This window comes from Neoarius graeffei, chromosome 23, assembly GCF_027579695.1.
Source record: "Neoarius graeffei isolate fNeoGra1 chromosome 23, fNeoGra1.pri, whole genome shotgun sequence".
Taxonomy (NCBI): domain Eukaryota; kingdom Metazoa; phylum Chordata; class Actinopteri; order Siluriformes; family Ariidae; genus Neoarius; species Neoarius graeffei.
In genome coordinates this window covers 22,415,779-22,440,521 of record NC_083591.1, presented here as the reverse complement: position 1 = coordinate 22,440,521, position 24,743 = coordinate 22,415,779, and the positions used below count along the sequence as shown (strand labels likewise).

General features: G+C 42.5%; 1 protein-coding gene across 1 annotated transcript in view; it reads left to right on the top strand.

The window, feature by feature from the left end:
* The window catches only part of slco5a1b (solute carrier organic anion transporter family member 5A1b), a 136,175-nt gene that overhangs the window by 73,697 nt on the left and 37,735 nt on the right, over positions 1 to 24,743 (top strand). Inside the window, exons 9-19 of the mRNA XM_060905291.1 lie at positions 10,147 to 10,469; positions 10,558 to 10,644; positions 12,701 to 12,780; positions 12,876 to 12,940; positions 15,062 to 15,274; positions 15,720 to 15,917; positions 16,317 to 16,464; positions 16,714 to 16,787; positions 18,662 to 18,739; positions 19,380 to 19,499; positions 19,966 to 20,132. Of these exons, the coding sequence (XP_060761274.1) occupies positions 10,147 to 10,469; positions 10,558 to 10,644; positions 12,701 to 12,780; positions 12,876 to 12,940; positions 15,062 to 15,274; positions 15,720 to 15,917; positions 16,317 to 16,464; positions 16,714 to 16,787; positions 18,662 to 18,739; positions 19,380 to 19,499; positions 19,966 to 20,132 (1,553 nt within the window). The remainder of the gene's footprint in view (positions 1 to 10,146; positions 10,470 to 10,557; positions 10,645 to 12,700; positions 12,781 to 12,875; positions 12,941 to 15,061; positions 15,275 to 15,719; positions 15,918 to 16,316; positions 16,465 to 16,713; positions 16,788 to 18,661; positions 18,740 to 19,379; positions 19,500 to 19,965; positions 20,133 to 24,743) is intronic.

Sequence of the window (24,743 nt, the reverse complement as noted above, 5' to 3'; positions counted from 1 at the left end):
GAGACGTCGTCTGGATGGGAGCATATGTTGCTCTAGAACCTGGATATACCTTTCAGCATTGATGGTGTCTTTCCAGATGTGTAAGCTGCCCATGCCACATGCACTAATGCAACCCCATACCATCAGAGATGCAGGCTTCTGAACTGAGCGCTGATAACAACTCGGGTTGTCCTTCTCCTCTTTAGTCCGAATGACACGGCGTCCCTGATTTCCATAAAGAACTTCAAATTTTGATTCGTCTGACCACGGAACAGTTTTCCACTTTGCCACAGTCCATTTAAAATGAGCCTTGGCCCAGAGAAGATGTCTGCGCTTCTGGATCATGTTTAGATATGGCTTCTTCTTTGAACTATAGAGTTTTAGCTGGCAACTGCGGATGGCACGGTGAATTGTGTTCACAGATAATGTTCTCTGGAAATATTCCTGAGCCCATTTTGTGATTTCCAATACAGAAGCATGCCTGTATGTGATGCAGTGCCGTCTAAGGGCCCGAAGATCACGGGCACCCAGTATGGTTTTCCGGCCTTGACCCTTACGCACAGAGATTCTTCCAGATTCTCTGAATCTTTTGATGATATTATGCACTGTAGATGATGATATGTTCAAACTCTTTGCAATTTTACACTGTCGAACTCTGTTCTGATATTGCTCCACTATTTGTTGGCGCAGAATTAGGGGGATTGGTGATCCTCTTCCCATCTTTACTTCTGAGAGCCGCTGCCACTCCAAGATGCTCTTTTTATACCCAGTCATGTTAATGACCTATTGCCAATTGACCTAATGAGTTGCAATTTGGTCCTCCAGCTGTTCCTTTTTTGTACCTTTAACTTTTCAAGCCTCTTATTGCCCCTGTCCCAACTTTTTTGAGATGTGTTGCTGTCATGAAATTTCTAATGAGCCAATATTTAGCATGAAATTTCAAAATGTCTCACTTTTGACATTTGATATGTTGTCTATTTTCTATTGTGTATACAATATCAGTTTTTGAGATTTGTAAATTATTGCATTCCGTTTTTATTTACAATTTGTACTTTGTCCCAACTTTTTTGGAATCGGGGTTGTATATAATTGCAGTAAACCCTGATCTGGGTAGAGTACTGAAGCACGGCAGGCAGGAGATGTTCACACACACTTTATTTTCAATACTTTCACTTTTCAGCTTCATTCATTCACACACTCACTTGCTACTGACACACACACGTGTTCTGGTCAGGAGAGCTCTCTTCTCTTCGCTCTCTCCTTCCTTTCTACCCTCCATCATTACTGCAACAAACACACACACACACACAATATTAATTGACAACAGGTACATTGGCTTTGCTACTCACCTTCCATGACCCTGCCCTCCATTCACAAACCGACGCTTGGCTATGCCTCCGCTGCCACATACCCACGACGCCCGACTCAGACTGGGGAGCCGTCTGGCCTGCAGTGGACCGGATCTAGTGCTCCCTTTTTAGTGAGATCAGTCAGCAGGCTGATGATGTCCAAATAATTAGGTACGAACCTACGATAGTAGCCAGCCAGCCCAATTGCACACTTTTTTGGGTTAGCTGTGAGACCCACATGCCTCAGCAACTCTAGGACAGCCCTAAGGTGTTCAAGGTGCCATGGCCAATCATTGCTATACACAATAATGTCACTGAGGTACGCTGCCGCATAGGCAGAGTGGGGATGGAGGATCTTGTGCACGAGCCGCTGGAACGTAGTGGGAGCCCCAAACAACCCAAAAGGAAGCATGACAAACTGGTGTATTCCAAATTATGTGGAAAAGGCTGTTTTCTCTCGGGATAGAGGAGTCAAGGGGATCTGCCAATATCCTTTCATTAAATCCAGTGTTGAATGAAAGTGAGCAGCACCTAACCGATCGAGCAACTCATCAATGCGAGGCATTGGGTATGCATCAAATTTAGACACCGTGTTGATTTTCTATAGTCTACACAGAACTGGACTGACCCATCAGTCTTTGATACCAGGACCACCGAGCTGCTCCAGTCACTGTGTGACTCCTTGATTATGCCCATTTCGAGCATGGCCTTGAGTTCATCCCAAACCACCTTTTTTTGTGTTCAGGTAAGTGGTAAGGGCGGCTATGCACTACCACTCCCGGGGACATTTCAGTGTGGCGTTCTGTGAGGTGGGTGTGGCCGGGAAGGGATGAGAACATCAGAAAATTCCTCTCACAACTTGGCAACCTCTGTGAGTTGGGCCGGTGAGAGGTGGTCTTCACAAGGGACCAGAGCGGTTTGAGTTGTTGCTTTGGTTGTTTTTACCTCCGGCCCCAGCTCCACATTCTCCGGAACTACCAATGCCAATGTCACAGAGACCCCCTTGTTCCAATGTTTTAATAGGTTGAGGTGGTATATTTGCAGAACCCTGCCCCTATCCATTTGCCTCACTTCATAGTCAACACCCCTGATTTACCATGTGACCTTGAAGGGCCCTTGCCACTTGGCGACTAATTTGGTGCTCGACGTGGGCAGTAACATGAGTACTTTGTTTCCTGGAGTGAACTCCCTAAGGCATGCACCCCTGTCATACACCCAGGCTTGACAATCTTGTGCCTGCCACAAATTCTCCTGGGTTAAGTGCATGAGGGTGTGGAGCTTTGCATGCAGGTAGAGAACATATTGAATTTCGTTTTTACTAGTTGAAGGTCCCTCCTCCCAGTTTTCCTGCAGTACGTCCAAAATGTTGCGTGGCTTTTGCCCATATAATAATTCAAACAGTGAAAACCCCATGGAGGCTTGCGGGACCTCTCGTACTGTAAATAACCCCTTCGGACACATGGAAAAATGCAATGGAACTTCATGTGTACAATTGTACACATTATGTCTGAAAGGGATAACAGGGGCTTGAGCCTTTTATCACGATTATGTGCATCTTCACTTCCAAATTTCTGAATTAAAATTTTAAGTGTCTGATTAAATCGCTCTACTAAGCCATCCACTTGTGGGTGATAGATGCTGGTGTGGATAGATTTCATTCCCAGTAACTGATACAGTTCACGCAGTGTGAATGACATAAATGTAGTGCCTTGATCTGTCAGGATTTCTTTTGGAATCCCAACCCAGGAGATAACACGGAAGAATGCTTCCACAATACTGCATGTGGAGATATTGTGGAGAGGCACTGCTTCCAGATATTGCATTGCATAGTCCACCAAAACTAAAATAAAGTGATATCCTCGTGCTGACTGATCTAATGGCCCAAAGAGTTCCATACTAATTCTCTCGAAGGGGGTCTCGTTTAGAGGGAGAGTGCACAAAGGTGCTTTTGGAGTAGCCGCGGGATTTACTAATTGGTATTCGCAGCATGCTGCACACCACCGATGAACATCCCCACAAATCCCTGGCCAATAGAACCGGGCCATTATTTGGGCTAGTGTTTTATCCTGTCCTAAGTGTCCGGCCATGGAATTAAAGTGAGTCACATGGAACACTAGTTCCCTATGAACACTATGGCTCGGCTCTTAGGGGTTAAAAACTGTGTTAACTGTTCACTGGTTTGAGTGTCCTGCATCACTCGATACAGCCTATCCTGAATAAAAGCAAAATATGGGAAGGCATGTGCTGCATTTGGCTGGAGAGTTTGACCATCAATTACTCTCACTTGGTCAAATGCATGAAGCAGGGTCTCATCTTGTGACTGCTCTAATGGGAAATCCTCAAGGGAATTCCTGAGAGAAGGCGGAGGGGAGAGCTGCTCCTCACTCCTTGCATTGCCCTGATGTGGTGCTGATGTAGACGGCTCTGTGACAGCTTCCCCAGTCAATGCCACATCGGGATCTCCCCGTGACGCATTATTGCAGGAACCCACCCACTACTATATGTTCCATTAATCCTCTGAACCCTGGCCAGTCAGTCCCCAAAATCAGCGGGTGGGTAAGACGTGGATTAACCGCTGCCTTTAAGCTATAGTTTTCTCCCCAAAATAGAATGTGGATGGACACTAATGGATAATTGTAAACATCCCCATGCACACACAAAACTTTCACCACTTGTGCTCTGCCCAGTGCCTCACTTTGCACCAGGCTTTGGTGGATTGAAGTCTGATTACAGCTGGAATCCACCAATGCGTAATATGTATCCCCTTGAACACTCACCAGTATATGATACGCTCCGGCCCGATCGGGGGTGGTCTCTGGCATGTCGGGGATCTGGACCACAGCTCCCACCTCCATCATGGAACACTGACCCTGGAGATGCCCAGGCTCCCCACAGTGCCAGCATACCAGCCCAAGCTTCACCTCTGCACCAGTGTTATGGGTATCACTCACCTGGAGGGGAGAAGACACAGACACAGAAGGAGAAGACAGGAGGACACCACAGGTGCGGTGGGCCAGCTGGGGGGAGCCGGCCCCCATCTCTGTGGTGGGAGAATGGGGCGGGGACAGGAAGAGGAGAGAGGGGAAGGAGAAGGAGAGAGAAAAAGAGAAGAGGCAACACGTCTGCCTGCTGCTGGAACCGCCGCCAGATGGTCCTCCACCAACTCAATGGCTTAATCCAGCGACACTGGGCAATGGCACTGGACCCACTCCACTGTTCCTTCTGGAAGATGCACGATGAACTGCTCCAGTGTCACCAGATCGATGATTCCCTTGGCGTTGCGGTTGTCCGCCCTCAGCCACCGCCAGCAGGCACCCCGGAGCTGTTGGCCAAATGCAAACAGTCGGCCAACCTCTTCCAATGTCAGCGTCCGGAAGCACTAACACTGTAGGATGGCTCACTTCAGGTCTCCGTACACAAGCTGGCTGTCAGCATGGGGAGCTACGCCTCGCCAGTCAGTAGTGGAAATAGGCACGCTGCCTACTTAAACTGCAGCATAGTTGAGCTCTCTCGAACATGACTGGAGTCCACCTGTGGCAAATTCAGTTGATTGGACATAAGGGAGAAAAGCACAGACCTGTGTGCAGAAGGTCCTGCACACAGGACGGGTATGTTAGACCAAAAACCAAGCCATGGAGGCCAAAGAACTCATCATAGACCTCTGTGATCAATGTCTCAAAACATAGATCTAAGCAAGGGCATAAACCATTGCTAAAGCTTTTAATGTTCCCAGGAGCACAGTGAGCTCCTTCATTGTTAAAAGGAAAAACTTCGGAACCACTAGCACTCTTACTTGAGCTGTCTATCTGGCTTAGTAACCAAGCTACAACCCCGATTCCAAAAAAGTTGGGACAAAGTCTCGTTTCATCTCATCTCATTACCTCTAGCCGCTTTATGCTGTTCTACAGGGTCACAGGCAAGCTGGAGCCTAGCCCAGCTGACAACGGGCGAAAGGCGGGGTACACCCTGGACAAGTTGCCAGGTCATCACAGGACTGACACATAGACAATCATTCACACTCATGGTCAATTTAGAGTCACCTGTTAACCTAGCCTGCATGTCTTTGGACTGTGGGGGAAACCGGAGCACCCGGAGGAAACCCACGCGGACGTGGGGAGAACATGCAAACTCCGCACAGAAAGGCCCTCGCCAGCCACGGGGCTCGAACCCGGACCTTCTTGCTGTGAGGCGACAGCGCTAACCACTACACCACCGTGCCGGTTGGGACCAAATACAAATTGTAAATAAAAACAGAATGCAATAATTTACAAATCTCAAAAACTGATATTGTATTCACAATAGAACATAGACAACATATCAAATGTCGAAAGTGAGACATTTTGAAATTTCATGCCAAATATTGGCTCATTTGAGATTTCATGATGGCAGCACAGTGGTGCAGTGGTTAGCGCTGTCGCCTCACAGCAAGAAGGTCCGGGTTCGAGCCCCGTGGCCGGCGAGGGCCTTTCTGTGTGGAGTTTGCATGTTCTCCCTGTATCCACGTGGGTTTCCTCCGGGTGCTCCGGTTTCCCCCACAGTCCAAAGACATGCAGGTTAGGTTAACTGGTGACTCTAAATTGACCGTAGGTGTAAATGTGAGTGTGAATGGGTGTCTAGGTGTCAGCCCTGTGATGACCTGGTGACTTTACCCCGCCTTTCGCCCGTAGTCAGCTGGGATAGGCTCCAGCTTGCCTGCGACCCTGTAGAACAGGATAAAGCGGCTAGAGATAATGAGATGAGATGAGATGAGATTTCATGACAGCAACACATCTCAAAAAAGTTGGGACAGGGGCAATAAGAGGCTGGAAAAGTTAAAGGTACAAAAAAGGAACAGCTGGAGGACCAAATTGCAACTCATTAGGTCAATTGGCAATAGGTCATTAACATGACTGGGTATAAAAAGAGCATCTTGGAGTGGCAGCGGCTCTCAGAAGTAAAGATGGGAAGAGGATCACCAATCCCCCTAATTCTGCGCCGACAAATAGTGGAGCAATATCAGAACGGAGTTCAACAGTGTAAAATTGCAAAGAGTTTGAACATATCATCATCTACAGTGCATAATATCATCAAAAGATTCAGAGAATCTGGAAGAATCTCTGTGCGTAAGGGTCAAGACCGGAAAACCATACTGGGTGCCCGTGATCTTCGGGCCCTTAGACGGCACTGCATCACATACAGGCATGCTTCTGTAGTGGAAATCACAAAATAGGCTCAGGAATATTTCCAGAGAACATTATCTGTGAACACAATTCATCGTGCCATCCGCCGTTGCCAGCTAAAACTCTATAGTTCAAAGAAGAAGCCATATCTAAACATGATCCAGAAGCGCAGACGTCTTCTCTGGGCCAAGGCTCATTTAAAATGGACTGTGGCAAAGTGGAAAACTGTTCCGTGGTCAGACGAATCAAAATTTCTCAAAAGACTTTCTCCGTTTTTTCATTGATAAAGTGACTTCTGCTAGAGCACTTATTTCTCCCCCTGGTATTGATCCCTCAGTCTCTGCTCCGTGCTCTGTGTTCTTTGAGACGTTTGAGCCTGTAACCCTGTCTTTTGTGAAGAAGATTGTTGATCACTTGAAGCCCTCAGGTTCTCCAGCGGATACTGTTCCTCCTCGACTTTTTAAGGAGGTTCTTTCAACTATTGGACCATCATTTACTGCTGTTATAAACAGTAGTCTATCATCTGGAGTGGTGCCAGCTCAATTTAAACATGCTGTTGTGCAACCGTTGTTAAAGAAACCTGGTCTAGATCCTGCTGTTGTGGCTAATTTCAGACCTATTTCTAAATTGTCTTTCCTATCTAAAATCTTGGAAAAGATTGTTTATTGTCAGCTCATGGACTTTATAAATGGACAGAACATTATAGAGTCTTTCCAATCTGGTTTTAAAATATTACACAGCACCGAATCAGCACTGCTAAGAGTTTTTAATGATATCTTTTTAGCTACTGACTCTGGCCATAGTGTTGTCCTTGTGCTCCTTGACTTGACAGCAGCCTTCGACACAGTAGACCATGACATCCTCATTGCTCGTCTGGAGCAGTGGGTGGGTGTCAGAGGCACAGCACTACAATGGTTCAGGTCATATTTAACGCAGCGGTCTTTCTGTGTTAGCTTTGCTGATCATGTATCCTCCACTGTTCCTTTATTACATGGGGTTCCGCAGGGTTCTGTGCTTGACCCTCTTTTATTTTCTCTTTATCTACTCCCACTTGGCTCAATTCTTAGGAAGCATGGTATTTCTTTTCATTGCTATGCTGATGACAGTCAGATTTATGTACCTCTTAAGAAGTCAGAATCCTACAGTATTAAGCCTCTGTTAGACTGTCTGGAAAACATCAAGGCTTGGATGTCTCTAAACTTCTTAAAGTTTAATGAAAAAAAGACAGAAGTTATGGTTTTTAGTGGCTCTGCTGTGTCCCCCCTGGTTGACCTAGGCTACCTGGAACAGTTTTGTAGGCCAATCATTAATAACCTGGGGGTTAAGGTGGACACTGACCTCAAATTTGACACCCAGATAAAAGCTTTGGTGAAGTCCAGCTTTTTCCAGTTAAGGCAGCTGGCTAAAATCAAACCAGTTCTTCAGAGGCGGCATTTTGAAACAGTAATCCACGCCTTTGTGACTACCCAGCTGGACTACTGTAACGCCTTATATATGGGAGTTAGTGAGTCCTCCATTGCCCGTTTGCAATTAGTGCAAAATGCTGCCGCTCGCCTCTTAACAAACACCAGAAAGTATGACCACATTACACCTATTCTGGCCTCACTGCACTGGTTACCTGTTCATTTTAGGATTCATTTTAAAATACTTTTGTTTGCTTTTAAAGCTTTAAATGGCCTTGCCCCACCATACCTCTCTGAGCTGCTACAACCCTACATTCCCAGCCGTTCTCTTAGGTCAGCTGACCAGTTGCTTTTGGCTGTACCCCGAACTAGGTTAAAAAACAGAGGAGAACGTGCCTTTGCTGTAGCAGCCCCAAAATTGTGGAATGCTTTGCCACTCCACATTAGACAAGCCCCATCTTTGTCTCTTTTTAAAACTATGATAAAAACCCACCTTTTTCATTTGGCCTTTGGATACTGGATGGTGTGTTGATGTGATGTAGAAGTGTTGGGTGGGTTATGAGTTTTTACTTATTTTATACTTATTTTACTGTTTTTACTTATTTTATACTTATTTTACTTATTGCTGATTTTATTCATTTATTTATTTTTGTCTACTGTTTACTGTTGTGGTGTACAGCACTTTGGAAACCCTGTGTTTGTTAAAATTGTGCTATATAAATAAAGTGGATTGGATTGGATTGAAAATGTGAAGTTCTTTATGGAAATCAGGGACGCCGTGTCATTCGGACTAAAGAGGAGAAGGACAACCCGAGTTGTTATCAGCGCTCAGTTCAGAAGCCTGCATCTCTGATGGTATGGGGTTGCATTAGTGCGTGTGGCATGGGCAGCTTACACATCTGGAAAGACACCATCAATGCTGAAAGGTATATCCAGGTTCTAGAGCAACATATGCTCCCATCCAGACGACGTCTCTTTCAGGGAAGACCTTGCATTTTCCAACATGACAATGCCAAACCACATACTGCATCAATTACAGCATCATGGCTGCGTAGAAGAAGGGTCCGGGTACTGAACTGGCCAGCCTGCAGTCCAGATCTTTCACCCATAGAAAACATTTGGTGCATCATAAAATGGAAGATATGACAAAAAAGACCTAAGACAGTTGAGCAACTAGAATCCTACATTAGACAAGAATGGGTTAACATTCCTATCCCTAAACTTGAGCAACTTGTCTCCTCAGTCCCCAGACGTTTACAGACTGTTGTAAAGAGAAAAGGGGATGTCTCATAGTGGTAAACATGGCCTTGTCCCAACTTTTTTGAGATGTGTTGCTGTCATGAAATTTAAAATCACCTAATTTTTCTCTTTAAATGATACATTTTCTCAATTTAAACATTTGATATGTCATCTATGTTCTATTCTGAATAAAATATGGAATTTTGAAACTTCCACATCATTGCATTCCATTTTTGTTTACAATTTGTACTTTGTCACAACTTTTTTGTAATCGGGGTTGTAGAAGGGCCTTGATCATGGAGGTGACCAAGAACCCAATGGCCACTCTAACAGACCTCCATCAGAGTGAGAGAAACTAGGGTCCAACTCCAGGTGTGCAAAGCTTGTACTGACTGGCCCGAGAAGACTGTACTTTCATTAATGCCATAATTGCAGGGAGACCCTTTAACAGAACTTTCCAGGTTGATTTTTGTTTCCATTATGCCCATGCAGTTGATACTTGAGGTTAGTTTTCCTGAAGTTTCCTTTTGCCTGATCTTTATGGTATTATATACGTCCTTGTCCTCTGATCTAAAGTCAGAGATCTTGGCCCCAGAGAGGGCCCATAGAGAGTTGTTGGTTGAAAAAAGATTTCATTGTTGTTTTCAGCACTCTTGCTTGTTTGCGTAAAGGTATAAGTCTTGTTGATAGAGCACAGACCTGCAGTTGAAATTTAAGAAAAGTTTTTGAGGTTTACATTGTTAAAATTGCAAGCAAAAATAAAAATGCCATTTTTATATTTATGGATGTCATGTCTAATCTGGACATAAGGAGAAATGTAGACAGCAGTAATGGCTGTCCACCAAGTGTTAATATAAGCATAAAGTTTGCCACCACCATTTCAGCCTCTGAAATGCGAATTCCAGGTTGAAGGAAGACATTGAAAACTACTATTCATTGCACTATTTTTGACAGTAAGGAAGTAATATTTGAATGTATTCTCTAATTGTTTATATTGGCTCTTTTCTGTCTTTACAGGAAGTAGAATTGTTGGGGAAGTTGCTCGAGTATCTGGATAAGACCTCCCCCTCAGAACCAAGCCGACCTGTAAAGGGGCAGGGCATATCTGTGGAGAGAGTACACAGCAGGACAACCCAGTTGGATGTAAAAGTACAGAAGAAGGCCATGGAACAGGTGGAGGAGGTGGAGGGCTGGGTGGAGGCTGCTGCTCTAGCACCCTCTTCTGTTCTAGAGAAAGATATCACCCCGCTGCACCAAAATATGAAAGTGCAGGATTTGCAACTTGATGTACAGCCCAACAGTAACAATGATGTTTATGGCTACATCATTACAGATACTGAGTAAGTCTCAAACACACACACACACACACACACAAAGACAAACTGATGAATTGCTTCCTTTTTTTCTCACTCTGTTTTTCTCCATTAGTTCTCTTATCACTGATCAGGGTTTGCACCTGATGGAGCTGTTGTGTCGCAAAGCAAAGATCCAGATGACTGATTTCCTTGAGCTTTCGTGAGTCCTCTGTGTGTGTGTGTGTGTGTGTGTGTGTGTGTGTGTGTGTGTGCGCGCGCGTGTGTGTGCGCGCGCATTTGTGTGTCGATATGAACTGCAGAAACCCCAGTGATGCATTTTCACTTTCAGTGTTGAATAGAGAATGGGCAACTATGATACACCTTTTCACATCTTTCAGCCGTGGCTTAAATTGTTCCCTCACCAGCTTCTCTTTTTTTCTCTTGAAGTAAATGAGAAAACAGTTTGTCTTGTTACTGAGAAACTGGAAAGGGTTAACTCCTCTGTCCTGAAGACTCAAGTCTCGCAGATGAACTATAAAGATAAATAGTTAAAAAGTGCACGTTGTTGTTCATTAATCAAAAAAAGGTAATCATTCACATCGTAAGAGGAATACTATGTCCAGCTGACAAACTCAAAAACTACTCAAAATACTTTTCTTTCTTTCTTTCTTTCTTTCTTTCTTTCTTTTTCTTTCTTTCTTTCTTTCTTTCTTTCTTTCTTTCTTTCTTTCTTTCTTTCTTCTCCTCATTATTATTATTATTATTATTATTATTATTATTATTATTATTATGCTAGGGTCTGTGTACTATGTTAATTCAATTTTCTATTTTTAAATCTGAAATCATCTCATCTCATCTCATTATCTCTAGCCGCTCTATCAAAATGTCTCTGTTTGGTTTTTTTATTCAAAAGAATAAATACAACAACCATTAAAGGCTTTACTTTGTTTTTGGTAAGCATTATTGAAAATAACAAATATGTTACACGATTCATTTTCACTTTTTAATTACAAATTCTTTTTATTTTTCAAATGTTTATTTTAATGAGATCTGTTATGACTTGCTTGAAGGATGAGCAGCACCCCTGACCTTCAGGATTCCTTTAACTGCAACTGCAGCAGCTGCAGCTGTTAACAACAACAACAACAATAATAATAATAATAATAATAATAATAATAATAATAATACCACCTAAATAAATACAGAATTAAAACAAACTTTAAAATGGAAAATTTTGAGTACACTGGGGAAAAAAAAAACCCAAAAGATTATTTGACTCAGTACTTATAAAATTCAGTAGCTTCTACTTAAAACACTTGAGGGCTTGATTTAATTAATGTAAAGTAGTCTGAGCAATGTAGAAGTATTATTATTTTCTGAACTTCCATCCATTATCCATCCGCTTACCCATCAGGGTCACGGGGAAGCTGGAGCCAATCCCAGCTGATTTCGGGCGAGAGGCAGAGTACACCCTGGGCAGGTCCCCAGTCTATTGCAGGGCTAACATGGAGATGAACAACACTCACATTCATACCTACGGGCAATTTAAAGCAGCCAGTTGACCTAATCCACGTCTTTGGACTGTGGGAGGAAACCAGAGCACCCAGAGGAAATCTACACAGGCACAGGGAAAACATGCAAACTCTGAACAGAAAGGCCCCAGTCGGCCACAAGTTCCAAACCCAGTACCATCTTGCTATGAGGCAACAATGCTAAACCATTGCACCCCTGTGCTGTCAGAGCAAACTGTTGAATGAAATAATAATTGTGAATTATTGCAATGTCCAATCAAATTAATCCAATTTATTTTTCAAATCCAGTTCCACTGTTTTTCTTCAAAGCAGGAAAGCTGAAATATTACACTCCATTTGTGATAAGCTTTCCACGCAGGTCGTGATAATGGTTATGGCAATTGATAATATAGCCATTACACTGTGTTTTTAAATTTGGATAATATAAACACCACTGCAATGCTACCTCCATTAATATTATTACTTGCTCTCTACCATAGATTCCATGCCCTAAAGTCCCACAAAGCCCTGTGTTGCTCAATTTGGCTGATGTCACAATCCCATTCTTTATTTTTTGTGTACACATACACTACGGTTTTACCTTAGACAGACATAAGGTTTGCATTTTATGTCTGTCTTCTGTAAACTTGTTAGTCATTTATCAAATGTCCTACTAAAAGCTCCTTATTACATCCACATGCATAACACCAGTAACCCCATTACACAATCCTACATCTTTCATTTTCTGCATGTTAATGTGTGCAGTGTTGTTGGTCCAGCTGTGACATTCCAGGTCCGCGCTAATGATCAGAATATCACCACAGCTGCCATTGTCAGTGTGGCTGGTAAGAGTTTTACGCATGCAAACATGTACACTTTTTGTCACTCTCCAATAAAGTACTTATGTCAAGATTGACACTTTTGCTGTGGGTGTAATCAGTTAGTCAGAAGGCTGCACTGGAGAAGGAGGCTGGAGTCACCATTTTGGAGGCTGGAGTTACTGATGTAAGAAATTCAATTTCTCACTCTGTCATTTATGCACTCTGCTTCTTAAAGTAAGACACATTTGTAAATGATATATTGGTAGATAAATTATACTATATAGCTAACGTTTGTGGACACCTGACCATCACATCAACCTGGCCCTCCCAGTATTCCCAATGTATTTGTGCAGTGGATCTTTAAAGATTTACCTTCACTTGAACTTTAAATATGTTGTAAAGGATCACCACCTTAACATGATTGGGTAGCTTGTGTGTCTCGGCGACCTCTAGAGGTATGCAAGAGCTATGTCTCGTGGTAAGGTCACCCAAGCTGGACAGATCAAAGGATAGAGGCCAGATGAAGTACAATCCACTGACCCTCCAGATTGGGGGTTGGGCACAGGGCTAACAACCCAGTCCCATAAAAAAGCCTTGAAACAGCAACAGAGAAAATTAACACTACTGTGTGGGATGGGCTTTTAGAGTCCTCGAAAGATATTCAGAAGAATGGCAGTATTACACAATGGAAGGAAGCTACTGGCAGAAAGATGGAAGTCCTGAACACCAAATACAAGACCAGGATCAGTTTCCAGAATGTGCAAACCATGTATAAGACAAGGAAACTGTAACATCTGAAATGAGACACGACAATCTGCATGTTCTTGGTATCAGTGGGAGCAGCTGGAAACCATCAGGTAGGCATTAGACCAACACAGGGGAGACAGTACTTTACTCAGGAAGGGATGACAACCAACATCATGAAGGGGTAGCTATCCTGCTGAAGAAAGGAAATGGAAAAATGTCTAGTGGAATGGAAACCTATGAGAGGGAAGCATATCAACACCACCATCATCCAGTGCTACGCTCCAAAAAATGATCATGATGAAGAAACAAAAGCTGCATTCTATGAATAACTGCAAGCTGAGTTAGAAGGGACACCATGACACACCTTGAAAATTGTAATGGGTGACCTAAATGCAAAAGTTGGAAATAACACAAACTATGAAAGCGCGATGAGGTGTGAGGGCTTCCAAAAAATGAACAACAGCAGAAAATGGCGGTTTGTATTACCTATGACCTCATCATTGGAGGAAACTCTTCCCACACTGTGACATCCAAAAGATGACCTTTTGTTCCCCCAGTGGAAGAGACAGTAACCAGATCGACCACCTGATGGTTAATGGCACATGGAGACAATCACTCCTGAATGTCCAAGAGAGGCAGAGAGCTGATATCAGCAGTGACCACCACCACCTGGTAACAGCAGCACTAAAAGTCAAACTGAGGAGAATAGAGCAAAGAGCAACAGGACACTTGTGAAATTCCTCTCTGCATTTAACCCATGCACACATACATACCTAGAATAGTGGGCAGCCATTCTAACAGCACCCAGGGAGCAGTTGGGAGCTAGGTGCCTCACTCAAGGCCATCCCATATTAACCTAACCACATGTCTTTGAACTGCAGGGGAAACTGGAGCACCCAGAGGAACATGCAAACTCCACACAGAAAGGCCCCCACCAGTCGCTGGGCTCGAACCCAGAACTTTCTCACTGTGAGGCGACTAACCACTTACACCACTGTGCCACCCAAAGGAGACGACACCACACATAAGCAGATCTAGACAAAGTCAACAAGTGGGAACAAATCAGAGTAGCATATTATAAAAGCAGTGAAGCCTCTCTGGGAACAACACACATAAGAAAAAGAAGGAATGGATTACAACTGACACCTGGCAATCCATTAAGAACAGGCAAGTTCTGAAGAAAATGGTCATAGAAGCCATGGCTGAGAGGCTACAGGACAGATATAAAATGCAGTACAGAGAATCAGACCAAAAAGACAAGAGGGCTTACATAGAAAACCTTGTAAAATAGGCAGAAAATGCAGCCAGAAGAGGTTAGCAAGGGAACTTATACAAAACCACCAACAAATTTTGCAGAAAATACCATAAAACCATCGATATGCTGTTGGAATGGGATGTTCAACAAACATATATGGGTATGATGGTCAGGTATCCTCCTACTTTTTGCCATATAGTGTATATCTGAGGCTGATGTGAGTAGCCTGTATATCAAAATAAATATTCTCATACTCAATCAGCTGGAATCTCCAATTATGTCTTTCTCTCTTTGTGTCTGTAGAAGACTAAGTTGAGTCAAATTCCTACTAAGTACAGCCACTCTGAGTCTATGAAGTTCCTCATCCTTACAGTAATATCCATCGTATGCATCATCGTTGTCCTGCTGATCTCTAGCATCATCTACTGTCTGCGCCATCGATCACATCACAAACTCAAAGAGAAACTCACCAACCTCAGCACAGACCCTGCTACTGAAGCCACAGCTACCTACCAGGTACAATATATAGTACCAGTCAAAAGTTTGGACATACTTACAGTAATGAGAAAGTATATCCAAACCTTTGACTGGTACTGTATAATAGCTATATAAAAGCTATAATATTAGGTTCAAGCTTGTGCCCACCTTCTTTTTCAAAGAGAAAGGTTTCATTTTTGTCATCCACATCAGATTATTTGCTCTTAATAAATGGCTTAAAATTGATTATTGGACAAAGCACAACAACGATCTTAAGACAAATATCCAGAATGGTATGAAGAAGCAAGGCTATGACTGTTTTCCTAGACTGTAGATTAATTACAAAATACAAGAAATATAGAAATATTGGACAGATAGCTGTATTATTGACTGCTAGTGTGTGTGTTTGAGACAGACTCTTTTCATCTCCTGCATTCTTTTATTATTTTCATCTTTCGTCTGTTTTACTCCTCCATATTTGCAGGAGTTGTGTCGGCAGCGGATGGCTGTGAAGCCCCCAGTGGAAAGGGCGGAGCTTCGACAGTCCTCCCGCATTAACAGTGTGTCTTCCCAGCTGAGTGATGGACCAATCCTTAGCCCTTCTGCCCGCACGAGCACTTCCTCCTGGAGTGAAGAACCTGCCCACACAAACATGGACATTTCCACTGGACATATGATACTGGTAACCACATAGACATACCAAAACTATTGGCACAGCAAAGCCAATTCTTCTGCTTTTGCTATACACCGAATACATTTTGGTTTGAGATCAAAACGTGAATATAAGACAATGTATCGTATTTTCAGCTTTAAGTTCCTGATCATAAAAGCACATACAATGTTGCAGATTCCCGACGCTCAACCACACTCTCGCTGCCACAGACATAGAAAAAGACTAGTGTAGAGTTGACAAAACACATTACCACAATTATGCAACATATGGAAAATAATCAAATTGAGTAGTAAACAGCTAGAGATGGACTGAGTGAAGATTATATAAAAAGAATGTCCTATTGTACCACCTAACATCTGTCTTTTTTGTCTGCCTCTGTTTTTCTCCATCTCTTCTTTTGCTTCACAGTCATATATGGAGGATCACCTGAAGAATAAGAACCGTTTAGAGAAGGAGTGGGAAGCTCTGTGTGCATATCAGGCAGAACCAAACACCTGTAGTGTTGGACAGAGAGACTCCAATGCCAAGAAGAATCGTACCACCACTATCATACCTTGTGAGCATTTGCCTTTATATACACATAGGCTCTCTTTTCATGGCAATTATATAAAACTGTTCCAGTTTTTTTAAGAAAATAAGCAATATTACAGACAGCATAGATTGCTCTCATATGTAATTATGATACACTTTGTTTCACATTTAATGGACAAGTTAATCCATTAATCTGTTTTCAAAGAACATATTTTAAGCACCAGAAAACTGAACTAAAAACTAATCGACATTTGTGTGTATACACGTGTTTCAGATGATCATTCTAGGATTTGCCTGAAAGTGGAGAACAGCCAAGGCAACTCAGAATACATCAATGCTAGTCCTATTGTAAGCACATACTATAAACTTACACATACAGTGGTGCTTGAAAGTTTGTGAACCCTTTGGAATTTTCTATATTTCTGCATAAATATGGCCTAAAACATCATCAGATTTTCACATGAGTCCTAAAGGTAGATAAAGAGAACCCAGTTAAACAAATGAGACAAAAATATTATACTTGGTCATTTATTTATTGAGGAAAATGATCCAATATTACATATCTGTGAGTGGCAAAAGTATGTGAACCTTTGCTTTCAGTATCTGGTGTGACCCCCTTGTGCAGCAATAACTGCAACTAAACATTTCCGGTAACTGTTGATCAGTCCTGCACACTGGCTTGGAGGAATTTTAGCCCATTCCTCCGTACAGAACAGCTTCAACTCTGGGATGTTGGTGGGTTTCCTCACATGAACTGCTCGCTTCAGGTCCTTCCACAACATTTCGATTGGATTAAGGTCAGGACTTTGACTTGGCCATTCCAAAACATTAACTTTATTCTTCCTTAACCATTCTTTGGTAGAACGACTTGTGTGCTTAGGGTTGTTGTCTTGCTGCATGACCCACCTTCTCTTGAGATTCAGCTCATGGACAGATGTCCTGACATTTTCCTTTAGAATTTGCTGGTATAATTAAGAATTCATTGTTCCATCAATGATGGCAAGCCGTCCTGGCCCAGATGCAGCAAAACAGGCCCTACCACCATCTTTCACAGATGGGATAAGGTTCTTATGCTGGAATGCATTGTTTTCTTTTCTCCAAACATAACATCTCATTTAAACCAAAAAGTTCTATTTTGGTCTCATCCATCCACAAAACATTTTCCCAATAGCCTTCTGGCTTGTCCACCTGATCTTTAGCAAACTGCAGATGAGCAGCAATGTTCTTTTTGGAGAGCAGTGGCTTTCTTCTTGCAACCCTCCCATGCACACCATTGTTGTTCAGTGTTCTCCTGATGGTGGACTCATGAACATTAACATTAGCCAATGTGAGAGAGGCCTTCAGTTGCTTAGAAGTTACCCTGGGGTCCTTTGTGACCTCGCCAACTATTACACGCATTGGTCTTGGAGTGATCTTTGTTGGTCGACCACTCCTGGGGAGGGTAACAATGGTCTTGAATTTCCTCCATTTGTACACAATCTGTCTGACTGTGGATTGGTGGAGTCCAAACTCTTTAGAGATGGTTTTGTAACCTTTTTCAGCTTGATGAGCATCAACAACGCTTTTTCTGAGGTCCTCAGAAATCTCCTTTTGTTCGTGCCATGATACACTTCCACAAACATGTGTTGTGAAGATTAGACTTTGATAGATTCCTGTTCTTTAAATAAAACAGGGTGCCCACTCACACCTGATTGTCATCCCATTGATTGAAGACACCTGACTCTAATTTCACCTTCAAATTAACTGCTAATCCTAGAGGTTCACATACTTTTGCCACTCACAGATATGTAATATTGGATCATTTTCCTCAATAAATAAATGATAAAGTATAATATTTTTGTCTCATTTGTTTAACTGGGTTCTCTTTGTCTACTTTTAGAAAATTCTAAAGGGTTCACAAACTTTCAAGCACCACTGTACTCCATTTCTTACTATAATTCACTCTGGACTCCTGTTACAATACGCATTATACAATATATCCATGTTTTGAATTTTTTTTTTGAATTTATTTTTTTATTTCGAACATGTATAAAAATGTATGTAACTATTTGTACATACAAAAGAAAGAAAATGAAAAAAGTGTCAAAAAAAGAATAAATAAAATAACCAAGAGCTAATACATTACAATACACCGCACATTGTTCGAAAAAGGAGTGGGAAGAAGTACAATACTGCTATAAGAGATATCATGGTGATTGTGTGATGGTGTGTTTTTCTCTCAGATGGATCACGACCCCAGGAACCCAGCTTACATCGCCACTCAGGGACCTCTGCCCTCGACAGTTTCTGACTTCTGGCAGGTGTGTGTGTGTGTGTGTGTGTGTGTGTGTGTGTGTGTGTGTGTGTGTGTGTGTGTGTGTGTGTGTTTAAACAGTGTGGAAAATTGCCAGTGTGCATGAATCCTGTGTGTGTTTGAGAAATTAATGTGATGGTGATACACAATAAATAATCAAATCAAAATTGCACCTCAAGCCTTTAAATACCCAGAAGACATCACTGGGTCCAGACCTACAAACAATTTTCTTAATAAGGCCACAACAAGCCTTATTTATTTATTATCCACATTTTAATGGATAAAATGTGGAGTTCTAAAAGTTTATATGTTTTAATGTGTGTCATATTTGACACAGAAAGCATCAGAAGAGCCATATAGTGTCATTTCAGAGTTGGTTAAAAAAATGTTAGAAGAACCATTTTGCCTCTCAACATGACATTATACGTATAGTGCTCTTGCTGTTTAATTTGGTAATTACCTTCACCTGCTGATTTTGACATTCTGTAAATCTGAATGCTATTCTATTAATCATGTTGTATTAATTTGCATTTGTATACACATTCCGCAATGTGTTATTTCTTTATCAATTTTAAACCAGGCATGCATTGCTATTTACTTTACACTGAGCTTTACATCTGTGTGAGTAATATGTGTGTTTTGTGTAGATGGTGTGGGAAAGCGGGTGTGTGGTGATCGTCATGCTAACTCCTCTAGCAGAAAGTGGAGTTAAGCAGTGTTACCACTACTGGCCAGATGAGGGCTCCAACCTCTACCATATATATGAGGTACCAAAGAAAAGAAACTATACAACATATATACACACTGCTGAGAACACACACACACACACACACACACACACACACACACACACTTTCACTGTCATCTGAAATTCACATAGTTGAGACAGAACTGTCACTAGATGTCAGGTGGTGACGTGCCTTATCAGCTGATTTTACGTTACGGAGGCGTGAACGTCCCGCCCAATTTGACAGGTAGTTCACGCCTCCTGCTGTCAGGTCGCTCCCCCAGGACGGCGCTCCAGGTGTGCGACAGTGCATATGCTCCCTCATCCCGGTTTATCGTCCTTTGTGCTCGCTTGCGTATCTCCACTGCCTCTAAAATCCAACGCTGGTATCTATTAAAAATACTTAAATAGTCAGACATAATGAATTTCCACTACATAATAAGAATATATAGTGTTTGTTTTTTGGAGTATGTGTTTTATCCTGGTGTGCATGTATGTCTCTGTAGGTTAACCTGGTGTCAGAACATGTGTGGTGTGAGGATTTCCTGGTTCGTAGTTTTTACTTGAAGAACATGCAGACCAATGAAAGTCGCACAGTCACCCAGTTCCATTACCACACCTGGCTCAACCAGCATACACCCGAGACCAGCCAGACTCTGCTCGACTTCCGCAGGTACACATGAGCACTGTGTGTGTGTGTGTGTGTGTGTGTGTGTGTGTGTGCACATATACATCTACATGTTTTTGTACTGTTTCATTTATTGAAATAAAAGGAACTTTGATGACACCACCACTTTATCTATTTTTGCTTATGTTACTCCAACTGTTTGTATAACTGTTAGTTGTAACTACATTGTTATTGTCTCCCTGTTATCGTCTCATTCACTTTCTTACTGTCATTCTCCTGCTCATTCAATCAATCTCTGTACCTCTGCCACTATTAGTTAATGCTAGACAGCCTTTCGATTTCATAAAATCGGTTAAATTTAGTTCCCTCTGAAATTTGGTCATTGTGATATATGTTTATTTCTGTAATATCTCAAAAAAAAAAAAAAAAAACAACCCCAGGCTATTCTGTGGCTGGGAAGTTATTTAATTTGAGGGGATTCTCTAGCAATTAATATGTGTGAAATTGCTTGCTTCGTGCAGTCAAGCAGACAGAGGAAGTCCAGTGTGTGCATGCGCAGGTTTACCTGCTTCTTCTTCTTCTTTTGGGTTTTACGGCAGCTGGCATCCACAGTGTTGCATTACTGCCATCTACAGGTTTACCTTGACTGTGCATTGACAGTTACATCATTCTGTCGCTAAACAAACAGCTGATCACACCGAGGTGCTCGCTGACCGCCGATATTTTTTAGTTTGGTCCTGTGTTTCCTTTCCTTTGCAACATAAAATTTTTTCTTCTCACTTTTCGTTACTGTAGTCAGTCTTTCATGTTTCATTCACACACACATGTCCTCTATTTTTCTCTCCTGTTTCAAATTTGTATCCCACAATGCCTTGCGCAAATGGGGAAAGCCCACCATGTGATGTATGATGTAATATCTTGAATTGGGTCATGGTGAAGCAGGAAAAAATAGTGGAGAATTTAGGGCCACGTGGCCTCATTAATTGTTCTATTTTTTAAAAAACCTAATGAAATTGGAAGTCTGTGATTCGAATTCAGTAGCTTTTGGTCGACTAAACAAAAATAATTGAGTGTCAGAGAAAATTCTTTTTATGACCTACACTTGAAAAATCTGAAAGGCAGTCTACCGTACCTTTAATTTTAGGGAGCTTTACTGGACTAAATATTAAGGCTACATTTATATGCTCAAAACTTGATTTAAGAACAATGAAAAATAGAAACCCCAGGAAATAGTACACTGTAAGTATACAAACTGTGTTCAGTTGTATATAATTTAAAATTGTAGAATGAATGTTATAAAGATTGTCTATCAACAGGTTGGATGAGTTTGCTCTTTTATGAGCCAAAATATTTGTACTTCCCAGTCTTGCTGGATCTGTATGTTAAGGCATGTATTTTCTTAATTAACAAGTGCTTCAATCCACACCAGTTGTGTTAGATGAGCATCGAACTTGAGCATGAGTGTTGTGCTTGTTGCAAGTTTCCCCTTTGAATGCATCTTCCAGTTCCCATAGGGATGAGTGCCATGTGTCTTTGTTTTTGTTTTGGTTCCTTCTCCTTTATTTTTTCTGTTTTTCTCTGATAAGTCTGTGTATTTATAGTCTTGCAAAATGCTTCGTGTATTACTAATACTTATTTTCAGTTTCTGTGTTCCAATGACCTAGAGCTGCCAACATCTAAGATTTAGTTATATCTATATGATTTTGATCCCTTGTTGCTGCAGTATGGTCCCCTTCAAGAGTCAGCTGTCCCAGTGACATAAAAAAGCTGCAGCAAAAATGCACACATATAGCTTTTTACATCTTAGTCCAGGACAAAGTCATTAAAGCAAACTAGCAGCACCAAAATGCCCTATGTTGATCTTGAGCGCTGGTCTTGTGGTCCTGTATGATACAGGGCAACGCCTGGTACATCACTTAAAAGAGTCCATCTTCCAGGCCACAGGGCCCCTCCCAGTCACTATGTAGTTTGGAGTTGCACCCTTTGCACCACTGACCATGTATGCCTGGTTGAACTACATACACATGATGGCTGGTTTCCTACACACAAAGGCTGAAGCTGTGAGCAGCCTCCTCACTCAGTGTGGTTTGTACCTCTCTTGTTGCTCTCACATAGACTTCAACTATTTGCAGCAGTGGTCATGCTCTCTCACCGCCTCTCACCCAGCATCATCACACTGGTGTAGCTCCTCCTGCTGAGGCTGGACACTTGCATTTAGTTTACCATCTCCAGTTTCTGTGGTCTCCCTGACTACCCTTGGCACTTTTGTTCAGCTCCTCCAAATTGGGGGGGTTCCCTGCAGAGGGTTCAAGTGCAGCCATCTACTCTTCCATGTGCTCCTCTCTCCTGGCCTCTGGAGTTTCCCCTCTCTTCTCTGGCACTGCATGTTCAGATCCTCATGGGGGTCTCTTCCACCTCCTTGCTCCACTGAGTCTGTCCCTGGTCCTCCTGTACCTCCTGGCCAATGCCCACCTCAAGGTACTAGACAGCTTGCGGACGTTCAGCTTGGAGGTTTAGGAACCCCAGTGTTTGGGCACTTCAGGAGCCATGCCTTAAAGTTTGGGGTGGAGGGGGGGAGGTTATGTCCCATGAATTTCCCATCTCAGTGCATACTGTCAAATCAAATCAAATCAAGTTTATTTGTATAGCGCTTTTAACAATAAACATTGTCACAAAGCAGCTTTACAGAATTTGAACGACTTAAAACATGAGCTAATTTTATCCCTAATCTATCCCCAATAAGCAAGCCTGTGGCGATGGTGGCAAGGAAAAACTCCCTCAGACGACATGAGGAAGAAACCTCGAGAGCAACCAGACTCAAAAGGGAACCCATCCTCATTTGGGCAACAACAGACAGCCTGACTATAATATTAACAGTTTTAACAGGTATAACCCTCAACTGTCCTCATGGGGCCGTCCTTCACAGGAGTGGGGCGATAAAACTCCGACCAGACACAGGGCACCAGGATGGATCAAGCAGGTCCGAGGGGCAGAAGAGGCCAGCATCTCAATCCCAGGATCAACATGTAACTCAGAGGGACAGATTGGGGGGGGGGGGGGAAGAGAGAGAGAAAGAAAACACAGGTTGTTAGGTATGCCCTAAAAATGACAAGTATTAAATCTGTGTGGTAGGCTCGCAGAGACGAGAGTCTTTACATCAGGCATAACACACAACAATGGCATGTTAATATGGTAAAAAATATCATGACCTGCTCTGGCTGGATGCTTGATTGGGTGATGGGAGCACACTCCTCAGCAATGATGAGATGCAGATGGGACCCTTAGGGCTGGCCAAGACAATTCAGTTACATTTCACCGGGTCTGGGACATGTGACAGAATGTCTGACGGCCGATTCCCTGCAGGCTACGATAGCCAGTCGAGGTCACCACCCTCTCCACCAAAAGATTTCCTGTTGACTCCATGTAACTCAGAGGGACAGATTTGGGGTGGGGGGGAGGGAAAGAAAACACAGGTTGTTAGGTATGCCCAATGTCACTTGAATAAGTAGGAGCAGTATACATATTGCACTGAGTACAAGCAAGGACTCCGGCAACTAACTATGACAGCATAACTAAAAGGAGAGAGCCAGAAGGTAACACAGGCATGAGGGAGCCCCGGGACATAAAGCAGCCAGCCACTACACCGTCAACAAACTCGAGTGAGCAAGTGAGTGGGGACTGACAGCATCCATACATCCCAGTTTACCAAAACACTCTATGTCTGAGGAGCCTCCAGATCTACTCCTTTACCTCATAAACACCATTAACAAAAGGCTTCACTAAACAGATATGTTTTCAGCCTAGACTTAAATGCTGAGACTGTGTCTGATTCCCGAACATTACTTGGAAGGCTGTTCCATAACTGTGGGGCTTTGTAAGAAAAGGCTCTGCCCCCTGATGTAGCCTTCACTATACGAGGTACCAGCAGATAGCCTGCACCTTTTGATCTAAGTAGGCGTGGCGGGTCATAGAGGAGCAGAAGTTCACTCAGGTACTGTGGTGCGAGATCATTTAGTGCTTTAAAGGTCAATCTTATAATCAATACGAAATTTGATTGGGAGCCAATGCAGTGTGGATAAGACAGGCGTGATGTGGTCATATTTTCTAGTTCTAGTAAGGACTCTTGCTGCTGCATTTTGAACTAACTGGAACTTGTTTATGCACTTATTGGAACATCCAGACAGTAAGGCATTACAATAATCCAACCTGGAGGTAACGAAAGCATGGACTAGTTTTTCTGCATCATGCAATGACATTAAATTTCTTATCTTTGCAATATTTCTGAGATGAAAGAAAGCTATCTGGGTGATGTTATCAATGTGAGTTTTGAATGAAAGACTGGGGTCAATAATCACTCTGAGGTCTTTTACTGCTGCACGTGAAGAAACAGAAAGGCCATCCAGAGTCACTGTGTAATCAGAAAACTTACTTCTAGCTGTATGTGGTCCTAGCACAAGTACTTCAGTCTTGTCAGAGTTAAGCAGAAGGAAATTAATAAGCATCCAGTGTCTAATGTCCTTAACACATTCCTCAATTCTATTAAGCTGGTGTCTCTCATCAGGTTTTGCAGAGACATACAACTGTGTGTCATCAGGATAACAGTGGAAACTAATACAATGTTTACAAATAATATCACCCAGAGGTAACATATATAGA